Genomic DNA, 14,923 nt, shown 5'->3' on the forward strand with positions numbered 1-14,923 from the left:
CCTTTAATTCATCACTCCCACCAAGGACTATAAACCATTCCTTGGTCCTCCGAAGGTACTTAAGAATGTTCTTGACTGCAATCCAATGTGCTTTGCTAGGGTTCCCTTCATATTTGCTGACCATGCTCAAAGCGAAGGCCACATCAAGGCGAGTACAAGTCATAGCGTACATAATCGAGCCAACTGCGGCATCGTACGGTACTCGGCTCATTTCTGCTATCTCGACTTCGGTACTCGGGCTTTGAGTCTTACTCAACCTGGCATTACTTTGGATCGGTAACTCTCCCTTCTTTGAATTCTCCATACTAAAACGTCTTAGTACCTTGTCCAAGTAAGTATTCTGACTAAGTCCTATTAGTTTCTTACTTCTATATCTCACTATCCTTATTCCCAAAATATAGGAAGCCTCTCCGAGGTCCTTCATAGCGAAGCACTTCCCGAGCCAGGACTTAACCTCCTGCAGTGCCGGGATGTCGTTTCCTATGAGTAGTATGTCATCGACATACAATACGAGGAAGCTAACTATACTCCCACTGGCTTTGACATATACACATGATTCATCCTCTCTTCGTAAGAAACCAAACTCTTTGACTTTCTCGTCGAAACAAAGCTTCCATCTGCGAGACGCTTGCTTGAGTCCATAAATGGACTTCTCAAGCTTGCACACTCTATTGGGGTGCTTCTCATTGACAAAACCCTCTGGCTGAGCCATGTAAACATCCTCAGCCAACTTCCCATTAAGGAAAGCGGTTTTGACATCCATCTGCCATATTTCATAATCATGAAATGCAGCAATGGCCAGCATCACCCTAATAGACTTTATCTTGGCAACGGGTCAGAAGGTTTCATCATAGTCAACTCTAGGAGTTTGAGTGAAACCCTTCGCGACCAATCGCGCCTTATATGTATGCACATTCCCATCCATGTCGGTCTTCTTTTTAAAGATCCACTTGCACCCGACCGTCTTACGACCGGGCACATGGTCAACCAAATTCCAAACTTGGTTGTCATACATGCACTGAATCTCGCTGTCCATCGCCTCTTTCCACTTCGCAGACTCCGGGCCTGCCATGGCTTCCTTATAGCTGTTAGGTTCGTCCAAATTCACTAGTGTATTATCACTAATGAACGTATCCCCTTCGGAAGTAATATGAAAGCCATAAAATTGGGGTTGAACCCTAACTCTATCGGAACGTCTAAGAGGTAAGGACTCGTCAATCGGTTCAACCAGAGTTTCCTCCTCGGGTTGAGCGCCAGCGTTAGAGGTTCCTTCATCGCTCGATTCTTGAAGCTCTTCAAGATAGATTTGCCTCCCACTATCCCCTTGGCTTATGAGTTCTTGCTCTCGGAAAACCCATCTCCTCGCAACGAAGAAAACATTGTCACTCGGTCTATAGAAGAGATATCCAAAGGACTTCTACGGGTAGCCGATGAAAATACACCGCTCACTACAAGGTTCGAGCTTGTCGTGAGTATCTCGTCTTACGAAAGCCTCGCAACCCTAAACCTTGATATGTTCCAACGAGGGAGCTTTCCCTGTCCACATCTCGTGAGGTGTTTTGGCAACCTTCTTCGTAGGGACTAAGTTAAGGATATGGGCGGCAGTCTCTAAGGCATACCCCCAGAATGAGATAGGTAGTGAAGCACGAGTCATCATGGAACAAACCATGTCCAACAAGGTTTGATTACGCCTCTCAGCTACACCATTCAACTGCGGTGTCCTAGGTGGCGCAATTGCGAAACGATTCCGCATTCCTTAAGATAGTCGTGGAATTCAAGACTTAGGTACTCTCTTCCTCGATCGGATCGAATCATCTTGATCTTCCTGCTCAAATGATTCTCCACTTCTTGTTTAAACTCTTTGAACATTTCAGAGGTTTCTGACTTGTGCTTGATTAAGTAGATATACCCAAATCTACTATAATCATCGGTAAAAGTCACGTAGAAGCAAATCGCATCCCTTGTGGTTGATCTAAAGGGCCCACACACATCGGTGTGTATGAGATCCAATAAACCCTCACCCCTTTCACAAGTACTAGTGAAGGGTGACTTGGTCATCTTTCCAAGTAAACAAGATTCGCACACGTCATCGTCCATAAGGTCGAATGACTCCAACACTCCATCCTTTTGGAGTTGGGCTATGCGTTTCTTGTTGACATGTCCAAGACGAAAATGCCACAAGCATGCTTTATCCAAATCGTTGGATGAATCAATACACAACACATCATTTCCTAAGTTATCTACAACCATCACAGTTTCATATATTCCATTACAAGGTAATGCTTCAAAATAGAAAACACCATTAAGAGAAGTATTAATAGAACCCTTTTCATTATCAAATGAATATCTAAAACCTTGTCTATACAAACCATGAAATGAAATGATGTTTCTTGCCATATCTGGCGAATAGCACCAATTATTTAAATCTAATCCTAATCCATTGTTGAGCATTAAATAGTAAACTCCGATCTTGGTAACAGGCAACGATCTTCTGTTCCCCATGATCAAATTTATCTTCACATGCTCCACATCCCTATCTTTTCATAGGCCCCGCATATCAAAACAAATGTGAAAACCACATCCTGTATCAAGTACCCAAGAAATGGAATGTGATGAATCATTAGATTTGATTGTGTAAATACCTACGTAAGATGGCTTGATCTTACCATCCTTGATGGCTTGCAGATATTCTGGGCAGATTCTCTTCCAATGCCTTATTTTGTGGCAGTGGTGGCACTCTGCCTCCTTCGGGTTAGAGTTGGGTTTAGCAGAACCAACTTTGGTTCCACTAGAAGAGGTGCCATCTTGGGACTTTCCCTTGTGGTGGCTCTTTGAGGGAGCCTTCCTCTTCTTACCCTTCCCTTGCCCAATAGCCAAAACAGGGGCAGCGGTTGGAGCGGGAGTTGATGCAACAGACTTATCCTTGATATTGCTCTCAGCAGTCCTTAGCAAGCCTTGAAGCTTGCTCAAGGTGACCTCTTCCTTATTCATATGGTAGGTCATGCGGAACTGGTTGTAGCAAGGAGGCAGTGAGTGAAGGATGATATCAATTGCCAGCTCCTCATTGAAGTCGAAATTCAACTTCTGAAGGCGGTCGATATACCTTTGCATCTTTTGAAGATGAGCAGTGACAGACTATTCGTCTCTCATCTTGGTCGTGATTATCGAAGTGATGATCTCGTACCTCTCTTGCCTTGCACTTTGATGGTACCTATCCATCAAGTCTTGATGCATCTCATAGGGATACATGTCCTCATAGAACTTTTGGAGTTTGGAAGTCATTGTCGCTAGCATGATGCAATGGACTTTCGTGGCATCACGCTCGTGGGCCTCAAAGGCAGCGATCTCTTCGGAAGTAGCAGTGTTCATGTCGATCTCCTTCAGCTCGTTTTCAAGGACATACTCTTTGTCCTCGTAACGGGTGACCATTCTTATGTTACGGATCCAATCATTAAAATTGTTTCCGTCAAATATCACCCTCCCACACAAGTTCATGAGTGAGAATGAGCCGGAGGAACTCGAGCCGGAAGCGTTGTTGTTGTTCATGTTCGACATATGGAAAGGAAAAGAACAAAGTTTGATTAGAAAGGAATCCCTAATTAAACACCCAAATGAGAAATTAGGGCTAGGATCCAACAACATTATTTACATATTAGAAGAGGGATGCCGTAATCTAACATGCAAATAATTTGAAGGTAAGTGAATGACGATTCACTAATTCTCCATCATGAAAAACGAAAAAGATTAAGTTTTAAATGTATTGAAAACTCCTAGATCTTTTGAGATTCATTGAACTTTTCAATGGCATGTTTAAATCTCGATATGCCCCTCTAGTTTGTGACTGGGATGCCGAGGATCACAAAGCGGGTGTGAATAACCATGCAAATATACATGGTGCCCTCATTGTTACAGTCACCTATATGATGTACCGGTTAACCACACACGCTCCATCGAACTATGACAAACAATGAGTCACCCTTTGCCACCTTTGCTTAGAACCCAATTAGTGTGTCGGTTAACCACACACGCTCCACTAACGTCTTAGCAAGGGTACAAAGTGTAATTTCATGGAATTGCATCAATTCACTTTTGCCTAAAGTAACTAAGATTGGGAATTTTGTAAAAAAAAACATTTAGTTACTTTATATAGATTCATTATACTTTTAATGAGGAAAGGTTTGCCCTATCCTACCCGTTCGGTTAACGACCCTCCACCAATCAAGGAAGCGGTGGGTGAGAGTGGACACCCATTAAACGGCCATTTTATAGGCCATAACCTTATACCCCCTTATAGATCGGCTTCGTGAATGAGGCCTACTAACGGTAAGACTAGCATTTTAAGTTATATATATATATATATATATATATATATATATATATATATTAATCTTATAATATTATAAAGTATAAGGTTGAATTTTAAACTTGTAAAATTCTAGGGTTTGAAATTTAAATAGTTCAAATTAAACATTTTAATCACAAATTTAAATTTCAAAACTTGAGGACAAGTTTTGAACTTTTCAAAACACAAAGGATCAAATAGCAAATAATTTTAAATTAAACAATTAATCTAATGATTATCTAAATTTGACCTAATTGAAATTATTTACAAGATAATTTACCAAATCAATTCAAATAATCAAATATTATCAAATAGGAAATTTACTATTAAAATAATTGGTAATTATCTATTGTTTTGTTAAGGATGTTGACAAAAAATAATAAAATTCGGATTTTATTAGTTTAAAACGATTTCGGAAATTATCCTTAAGCAAAAACAACAAATAATCCTGAAATATCCTCTGCCCGACTCTCCGACTCGCCGAGTCCCTTTATGGACTCGTCAAGTTCATCCAACTCGTCGAGTCCACAATGGGACTCGCCGAGTCAGTCAACCAGATTGCACAAAAACGTTTTTTTCAAGCAAGAACAAAACATATAGCATCAAATACAATTGAAACCAAATATAGCTCTGATACCACTGATGGGTTTGAGCTAAAAGAACATCCTATGTGCTTATTCAAACCCTAATGCTTGGATCTAGGTTTCACTAATTGTGCATGCAATCATCCAAGGCTTATAAAACCTAGATCTAATGAGAATAATTCGAAATTATAAGAAACAAATCAGATCTAGATCATTACCTCTTGTTGCGTGCTTGAATCTTCTTGTCTTTGAAGCTTAGAGTCACAAGTGTCACTCCTCTAATGGCTTACAAATACCAACTAGCAAGAGGGTAGTATATGAGAGAGGGAGGAGGCACACAAAGTCGGCTCTAGGGTTCTTGAAAAAACAAGTGGCCGAAAATTGCATGCATAGGGTCCTATTTATACTGTGGGCAGCTAGGGTTTCAGTCAAAACCCTAATGGACAGCTTAAACTCTAAGCAGCCCATGGAACCTTCTGGAATACAGGTCATGGACGAAAATATGATGGGCTCCCATCATAATTTCGTTCACCCCTTTAATCCATTAGGTTTCCCAGCCCAAAATACAACTATCACACATTTGACAGTTTAAGTCTCCTTTATTCAATTAATCTCTTTTAGTCACCAAATTAATTCCTAATTAATTTATGACTAATATTAATTAAATAATATGATTTCTCCTTTAATATATTATTCTTATAATATATTAATAAACCATAATATCTTCTCTCTCTCCATAAATCACCCTGTCAAGTTGCTATGGTTAAGGCAACCCAAAAGGATCATACACAACCGGGTCAAGTACTTACCAAATATAGTTACGGGCTTAGACACTAATCCAACAGGTCTTACATCCAAGTTTCATAGGCTACCCCCATGGTATTTACTTGAAATGTCATGGGCTACCCACATGGTCTTATATCCAAGTGTCATGGGCTACACCCATGGTCTTTCATACAATTGTCATGTGCTACCCCCATAGCCTTCCATGCAAGTATCACAAAGACAACTAGTATCCTACATAGTATAGTGAGAAGACTCACTTTTCTCTTGAAGTCAGACAAACCACAACTAAATGTCATGAAACAGGTGCTACAATCCACCTATCGAATCACACAAGGTCACACCTTAGTCTACACTCTAGAGCTAGCAATTTGACCAAAAGTCAACATGGTCAAAAAGTCAATGGTCAAAGTCAATAGTTAAAGTAAATATCAGTTGACTTCCACATCGTAATCAACCCATGGTCACGCCGTGGAGAATGAACTCAGGCTCGATAAAAAACTTTGTCCCGATCTAACTTAGTTACAATCAATTCTACAATCATGTCGTGATGGTCATGCCACCACATCGTGACAGAGTCCGTCCAAAACAGTCGACAACCCTCCCCCCCCCCCCCACGTCGTGAATACTACATCAGGGCAACTTAATGCATTAAGCCCCTAATCCTTTAAGCCACCTATTCTAACTTTCCAAGGGGCTTCCTTACTCCAAGAACATTCTAAAAATCGATGCTTAATAGACATACATGTCCAATGCATGTCTTAAGCTCATGTTAGGTCAAAATGATGAAAATGGAACCAAAACTCAACCACACTTTAGATCCAGAGCATATAACCTTCAAGGGACCTCAAGGATCCATAAAGTTGCCAACTTTATGGAATCCATCCATTCAAACTTTCCCAAAAGTGGAGAAAAAACAGAAAAACATAGATCTAGAAGCCTAATGCATAAAGATTGGAACTCGATTACTCACAAAGGTCTGGGAGATGCTCAAATGAAATCTCAAAGCTTGTCATGATGCTCTCTACACCACAAAAGTCTTCTCATTCCTTCAAGAGCCACGAAGAACACCAAAATAAGCTAAAAACCGGAAGAGGGGGGATTAGGGTTTGCTTCAATGGGTTAGGAGGTGATAGAGGTTGAGGGTGGAGAAAACCCTAGCTCTCACTTCCTTTAAATATGGCCTAATCCCAGAAAATTAGGGTTTGACCCTGCTCAGATGTCACGCCGTGACCAAGATAGTGTCACGTTGTGACACCTAAATGAGATACGTGTCTCGTGCGGCCATGTCACGTCGTGGTGATACCTCCACCACATTGTGGCCAACTCAAAACTCATAAATTAATTTAAATATCATACCTTAAGGATCCGGATGTTACAAAAATGATTGACTAAATGATTCATTATTGATGATTCAAAAGATTGTGAAAAGGATTAAGGATTTATATGGGGTGATGGTCCTATTTATACTAACCTAGGACCAATCACAAAATAAGACACTTGTACTAAAAGTTAACTGCAGATCAACCACCTGACATATCGTTGTGGTTGACCTTGTCTCCTCCATGCGTTAAAACCAATAACACAAAATACAAACCGACAAAACATTGAAAATCTCGGATCATTCAGTCTTCAATTGATCTTGGAATCTCTATTAAATTGAAATGGGTTAACTTTAGATCTACCATCACCTCAGAATCTTTGATAACCCAAATTGTCTAAGGATCACTTGTCTTGAGCTAACATCATTCCCTAGTAATCTATTATATATTAAAGTAACTTTTTATGAGTAATTAATATAAGATAGTTGTTGATTACTAAATAATGAACCAACAATACATTCATTAGGACTCATAAAAGGTATTGCGTTAGATTTAGGTTTAAAAGGTCTTGCGTGTATTTGTTTTTGTAGTATCTTGAACTATGAAAAAAGTATAAAAAAACGTCATTCTTACAAATATAAAGTAGTAAATTGGTTGCACTGCTGAGTTGACATCCATGTTGACACCATAGTCAATTAAAATAGTCCAGGTGACGCCGACATGACGCCTACTATCCTGTTAAAGTTATAATTTTAGGGGTAAATTACACGAATGGTCCCTGTAGTTTAGGGTAATCTGCGTGGTTGGTCCCTAGAAAGAATTTTTAACTCGGACCATCCCTACAATTTGTTTTTGTTTCGTATTTAGTCCCTTCTTGACTTGAAATGACCACATTACCCTTCCTTATATCTTTAATAAGATTTTATTATTAAATTAAATTTGAAAAACATTAATAAAATGAGAACATGGTCCCACCATCTCGATAGTCACCCCACATGGTCATCGCCCACACCTGCAACACCACCACCGCTGTCAGTATCCTCCCCTAACACCACCGCAGGTCTCCTCCGCCACTACCCAACTTATAGCGACCCTCTCTGAAAAAGTTGAAACCAGAAATTTATGTTTTTCTTTCATTGAGATCGAAAGTTTTTTCCCCTGCACCTTGTAATCACTCCAGCAAACACCCACAAGCTCCTATTTAACAATCATACATGAGTTCCCGCTAAAAAAACAACAAAACAAAATTCAGATACCATATAAAGATACACAGTGGTTCTGATTCCTGATTCATATACAACCCCTTTCCGATTTCTAGTTCCCACACACAAAACCCAAATTTGCAACCCTATAAAACATATTATCATCTACTAGATATCTGATTCAACAGTATTTGCTCCACTCACCACCAAATTCTAATTTGCAGAAATCCACCTAGAAATTCATTACATTTACTCCAAATTCGCCATATTGCATACTTGCTGAGGTCGTTTTTGGCAGTCAAGAATATGTGATCTCTGAAAACCAGATACCACACCAAAGCTTCATTTTTAACGAAGATAAAACATAGGAAAAGCTGATTTTGCAACTAAAGGGAACTTATCTCAGGCCATCCGAAGAACCTAAAACCAGATTAGCACACAAACATTGACAATCGATTTGTAAATAGCAAGATCATCGAACAACTAGTAATCAATACTCGATTATTGCAAATTAACCATCAATGTTTGTTCACTAGTGAAATAGAGAGGGGCAAAGTACACCGATGGACTAGAGAGAGGTTGGCGGACGATCGTTGGACTATAGTGGTCGGCGGGTGCTGCTTGGCGTTGACGATTGGGCAGGCGGCAACAGCATCGTGGTGAATCGCAAGCTTGCATTGGTATTTAGGTCACAAAGGGGTTATTTTAGGGTTTCATCACTGATGAAGTGAGAGGTGCAGAGGAATAGGAATCAGATGCAACTCTCTATTGAAGATATGGGAGAGAGGAGTTTAGGAGGGTCAGGAAAGCAGACTCGATAGTGAGGAGGTGAAGATATGGGATGCAAGGTGCAGATTACCAATATAAAATGTTTTAATAAATATCTTTTCTAAATAAAAAATAAATAATAAAAATCTGAATATTAAATTGAAAGGGTAAGATTGTCTTTTTATGTTTAATAGGGACCAAATGCGTGATAAAAACATATAATAGGAATGGTCCGAGTTAAAAATTCTTTCTAGGGACCAACCACGCAGATTACCCCAAAACCATAGGGACCATTCGTGTAATTTACCACTAATTTTAGTAAATTAACAAAGTTATTTTATTGATCTTAAAAATACAATTATTATTATCTACTATTATCATTTATTTTAAATGGTTCAAATTTTAAATGTAACAATTTTCTTGGTAAAATTATAGTTCTTTGTAAATTAAAAGAAATATTTTATTGATTTTAAAATTATTATTATCATCTATTTTAAATGGTATAAATAAAACGACACCAACAAGTTTGGTGACCCCGGCTAAAAAAACATACACAAGAGATATTTTAAACCAAAATCCAATAATTGAGTCAACAAACAAATAAAGCACCTATTATAAAACAACATTTGTTCTTAAAATATAATAAAATTATACATGTTCTAAATATCATATCGTCGAAGGAGATTCATGTTCGTATTAGAACAACCTATTTGTTCTTGTGGCTTGTTTTTTAAATGGATTTAACGTTAATACTACTTAGTGATAGGGGCGGATGCAAGATTTCATAATAGGTGTTGTTAGTGATATATTTTTTTTACGTAGTTACACAATAATAGAAAAAACAAAAAATTCAAAAAATTTTACATTGCGTCCGAAAAAAACAGGGATTGGCGGTGCCATTATGGGCACCATAGTGGAACCGCCGCTGCTTAGTGGACATTCTTTTTTAGCATTATGAGTTTTTTCATGTTTTCTTGGAGGGCTCCTTTTCTTTTTTTTATTCGGAGATCATTATAAGCTACATGTTTTACTTTTTCTACGCTAACACTAATCTTAAACATGTAGAGTAATGATAGCAGGGATGGCGAAACACCAGCAATTGGTATCAAATTGGAAATGACATACTCATGTAATGTTGTCTAAAAGCATAATTGAATCGAAATCATAATGATTGACTAACAATCGGAAGGACCTCAACAACTACATTACAATAAGTATCAAAAGATAAAATCTTCAAACCTTAAATATATGAGAAATATATGACCCCATGAGCCTTTAGCGAATAAAAGTAGGATTGTTGTGTGCATATAACGTTCCATTCGAAATGAGCAAAACATTAATACTTGCAAAAGAAAAAGAATCTCACGAACCATTACCAGCTTAGTTTGGTGAGGATCTTGAATTATTATAAACATTTCATTACCAAGAAATAAATTAAAACCGTAAAAAGATTATTGAAGTCCTCTTTTGTTACACTAAGTTAATACAAGAGTTCATCTTTATAAGTTCAAGAAAATGTTGAAAATTTTTTATTGCCTCATGATATTTAGTTAATAATAAGTCTATAATATATACTCTAACCAACTCAAATTCACAATAACCACTTACATAAATATGGTTATATAACCTACATGCTCAAGCAATGAATTTGATTTTAACATGATGGAAGATGACATATTGTAATTAGGCAACCGCACCACCATGTGAATCTAAATCTCATTAAAAGCGGTATCTATCCCATCCCCATCTTTCTCAATTTCACACTCACACTCACACTCACACTCTCATTCTCGCTCACCACCGACACCCTCCCTCCACATGCCACCGTCCCTCTTTATTAATCTCCAGATCCAATTCCCAATCTGATTAGTCTTCGGAATCCAGACATGGCTCCACTCCATGTCCAAAGGTGTACAAAGGTACTCTTTTTGCTTGTACTATTCGCTTTAATACTTGTACCTTCTTCCTCTACTCTTCAACCTCCTACTCGGAGAGCTTTGTTAGAAAAAATACAGAAACAAGAAGACTCAAATGGGGTTCAGCTGCCTCTCAAGAAGAAGACTGGTTCAGATACAGGTCCTTCTGCGTTTAGTACAACCACCGTAAACAAAAACAAGACCAAACTCATCAAACCCACCGCCGCCGCCGCCGTCACCGGTGCTGCCATTGTTACCAAGCTAACCTCCAATAAAAACTCGACCAAAGCCACTAAACTTCAAGAGAAACCTATTGTGAAGAAGCTTAATTCGACTTCAAAACCTTTGAATCTTACAAAACCCACCTCTAAATCATTGAATTCGACATTAAAACCTTCGAATTCCACAAAACTCACTTCCAAAACTACGAATTCCACAAAGCCCACTTCCAAAACTGCAAATTTCATAAAATCCGTTTCCAAAACTACAAACTCGACAAAACCCGTTTCGAAAACAACAAAACCCACGTCCCTTTTGAGCCAAAAAACGATAGATCCAGTGAAAAAGAATAAACCCACCACAACAGAGAAAAAGACCAAGTCAACGAAACCAGTCGGTGGTTTGACTTACCGAGAAGATGATGAAGACGATTTCGTTTCAGAATTCAGAGATCTGCCTTCGAGATTTCAAGAGACATTACTCCCGGATTTAGAAGTGATTTCAACGACTTCAAAAGCTTATCTAAACAAAGCCAATAAGCAACTCTCCAAAGGGTTTAATCCCATTGTAGGGAAGAAATATGCTCCCATGGTTGCTTCCGTTATCTCATTTGCATTCATTTTAATCCCATTTCTTCTCGTCTCACTCATTTTCAACCGAATCAAAGCCTATTTCTCACTTCAAAAACTCATAATCTTCATCCAAATCTACCTCGCGATCTACTTCTCGATACTCTCACTCTCTTCACTCGTCACTGGCCTCGAGCCATTGAAGTTTTTCTACGCGACTTCGCAGTCGACTTACATATGCATTCAGGTGTTGCAAACTCTCGCTTATGTGTTGTACCTTTTGGTTCTCTTGATGTACCTTGTGCTTGTTTTTTCAACGGAATCGGGCATGGTGTCGAAATTACTGGGTCTTGGCCAGACGTTTGTGGGGTTCGCTGTTGGGCTTCATTATTACATGACGGTGTTCCATAGGGCGGTGCTCCGGCAACCACCGAAGACTAGCTGGAAGGTTCACGCTGTTTATGCCACGTGTTTTCTTTTGATTTGTTTGTTGGGTACAGCGGAGAGGAGGAAGAAAGCCTACGTGGTTGATGGCAGCGAGGAAGGCAAAAAGAGTTGATCGATTTACTTTTCTAGAATTTATTTATTTTAATGTTTTTTTTTTCTATAGTATTTTATTGTTTTTGAAGTCGTTTAAAAGTTTTTTTTTACAAAATTATAGGTAGCAAACGTCTTTTTTTCTTAAACTATGAGCGGAAAAATATGTCCGCGTTTTAGATTTTATTGGTTTTTGTGGTGTCTTTAAATTTGTGAGGTTTATTGGAATTAAATAATAGAGAAATAAATTGTAATAATAATTTGTCAACAAAAATATTGTTATTTAAAAGGAAATATTATTTTAATTTGTCGATTAGTGTGATATTTGATTGTGGGTTGATGGTGAGTGTTCGAATCTAAGGTAGCAAGTGTGCTATGATTGAGCAACTACTTATGTAATATTTTAACTTATTTTTTTGTATGGTTTTAGTTAACATTTTTGTACATAAATTTGTAGATTTTGTCATCTTAGAGTATTTGACTAATCACATTTTAGAACTATGCGCAAACTTATCAAACATGTTCTTGGATTTTTTTTTTCATCGAATATCCATACCAAAATTGGATCCGTAGAAAAAGATAAATAAGAGATAATATAATCGGCATCCAAACTAAAACCACAAAATTGGATCCGTAGAAAAAGATAAATAAGAGATAATATAATCGGCATCCAAACTAAAACCAACAACATGAGCCGTTTTTAGTGTCGGTTGTTAGAAATTGGGTATCCTAAAATGTGATGTTTTTGCTAATTAATCAACGAATGCTTCGATGTCTTGAAAAGTGTAAGTTCACTTATATTGATCTTTCTATGATTCTATGATATGTTTTAGTTTCAAGAAATTTAATATGAGAATATTCATGTTACTTTTTAATTTTATGCACAAAATAGAAAACCATGTACTAGATAGTATATGGAAAGTTCAAGATCTTAAGTGTACCAAAAGTTTCGGTTTTTTAGTATATATAACCATGCACCTGAACATAAGATAAAGATCGATGGAGATGGCTGTTTTTTGCAATTAAAATCAGTTTCTGGCGAAAATCAGATATAACCATGCACCTGAAAATAGGATAAAGATCGATGGAGATGGCTATTTTTTGCAATTAAAATCAGTTTCTGGCGAAAACCGTCAAACTTCCTGGAAGAATTGATCAGAAGTTGTTTCGCCATCTAGAGCTAGTCTTGTTTCCATAGATGTATGGCAGCTTGGGCTTTCACCATTTTGGGCTACGGAACAACTCGGTTGTAAGCAACATGATTTATCCTTGATCGGAACCTATAAAGGATGTTGCCCTTTGACTCCTGCTTTTCATTGTGTTCGGACTCAAATTCGCTTTTTATACAAGTATACATTCCGACTCTCCTAACTTGCATTAGAGTTTAGTTTAAGTCATGTTAAACTTATTTTACTCTCCTAACTTGCATTAGAGTTTAGTTTTAAGTCATGTTAAACTTATTTTAATTTCAATTATAATATTTAACTAATAAAACCAAACTCAACAAGATTGGTTTTTTTGCACGTGGTGGATAAAACCAATATTTAGCAATTTTACATTAGTCGTCCTTAATTATCATTTGAGTAGGGATGAGCAAAGGAACCGACCCGGCTAGAAACGGTCCGAGAACCGAACTTAATGGAAAATAGGAACCGAACCGGACCGCCGGTTCTACCGATTCCGGTTCCTATCGGTTCCTGTCGTGTCTTCAAATGTTGGAACCGGTTCTTGAGAAATAACAACATACGGTTCCGGTTTTTGTCGGTTCTACCGGTTCCGGTTCTAATGGTAAAAATCCACAAGAATATCGTCCCGGTCCCGGCCCGACCGGTTCCATCGGGTTCCGGTTCCGGCCGGTTCCCCGGTCCATTTGCTCATCCTTACATTTGAGTTAACAATACCAAATTTAAAATTATATATATATATATATATATATATATATATATATATATATATATATATATATATATATATATATATATATATATATATATATATATTAAATCTAAAACTACAACTAATCAAACCAAAACTCAAACACCAAGAACTTTTTATTATAAAAATCGAAATATTGAGACCGAAAATCAAAAAATCACAAACCTTTAAAATTTGGAAATGTATGAAGTAGAGTATCAATTTTAGTGGTTTATAACTCCGACAGAGTTGTTTAAATCAAGCTGTGTGTGTCAATTTTTGCCCGGGTTTGGTACCTTAATGTCTCTTCATTACATTAAATTACAAGAGCATCGGCCATATTCTTGCAAAAGCCATGTGGGTTTATTTGGAATACATTATACAAGTTGGTGTTTTTTTAAAATATGAAAGTCTTGCAAACCTCATATGGTCCTACTACTCTTTATGTTTGATTATCTATTTTAAGATTATATTTGGACTAGAAGGTGATCTCGTGCTTTGCACAGAACGGTATTTTTTTTTTTAGTTCCAAAATTACTCTTATTAATGTATTTTGAAAATTTACCTCGTTATAGCATTGTACTTTCAAATCTTATTTTAATCACACATTATACTTTGGAAAACTAACCAACAATAGCAATAGAAATTGCTTTGCATTTGGATGAGATTGCTATAGTAGGCTACTACCATAAGTTCCTTCATTTTGTTTAATACTCGGCTTCATTGTTGGAAATAGACAATTTTAGTTATTTGAAACATTTTCATTT

The 14,923-nt window shown here is 37.4% G+C and overlaps 1 protein-coding gene across 1 annotated transcript; it reads left to right on the forward strand.

Annotated features, from left to right (window-relative positions):
• Nucleotides 1-10,710: 10,710 nt before the first annotated feature.
• On the forward strand, nucleotides 10,711-12,549 carry LOC145108802 (uncharacterized). The gene has a single exon (XM_079045894.1). The coding sequence runs from the start codon at nucleotides 10,888-10,890 to the stop codon at nucleotides 12,262-12,264; it is 1,377 nt and encodes a 458-aa protein (XP_078902020.1). The 5' UTR covers nucleotides 10,711-10,887; the 3' UTR covers nucleotides 12,265-12,549.
• The last annotated feature ends 2,374 nt before the right edge of the window (nucleotides 12,550-14,923 follow it).

Source organism: Lactuca virosa, chromosome 4, assembly GCF_052849685.1.
Source record: "Lactuca virosa cultivar CGN04683 chromosome 4, Lactuca_virosa_CGN04683_v6, whole genome shotgun sequence".
Taxonomy (NCBI): Eukaryota; Viridiplantae; Streptophyta; class Magnoliopsida; order Asterales; family Asteraceae; genus Lactuca; species Lactuca virosa.

Excerpts from the sequence above, each read along its gene's own strand:
- LOC145108802 (XM_079045894.1), top strand. The coding sequence starts at position 10,888 with ATGGCTCCACTCCATGTCCAAAGGTGTACAAAGGTACTCTTTTTGCTT.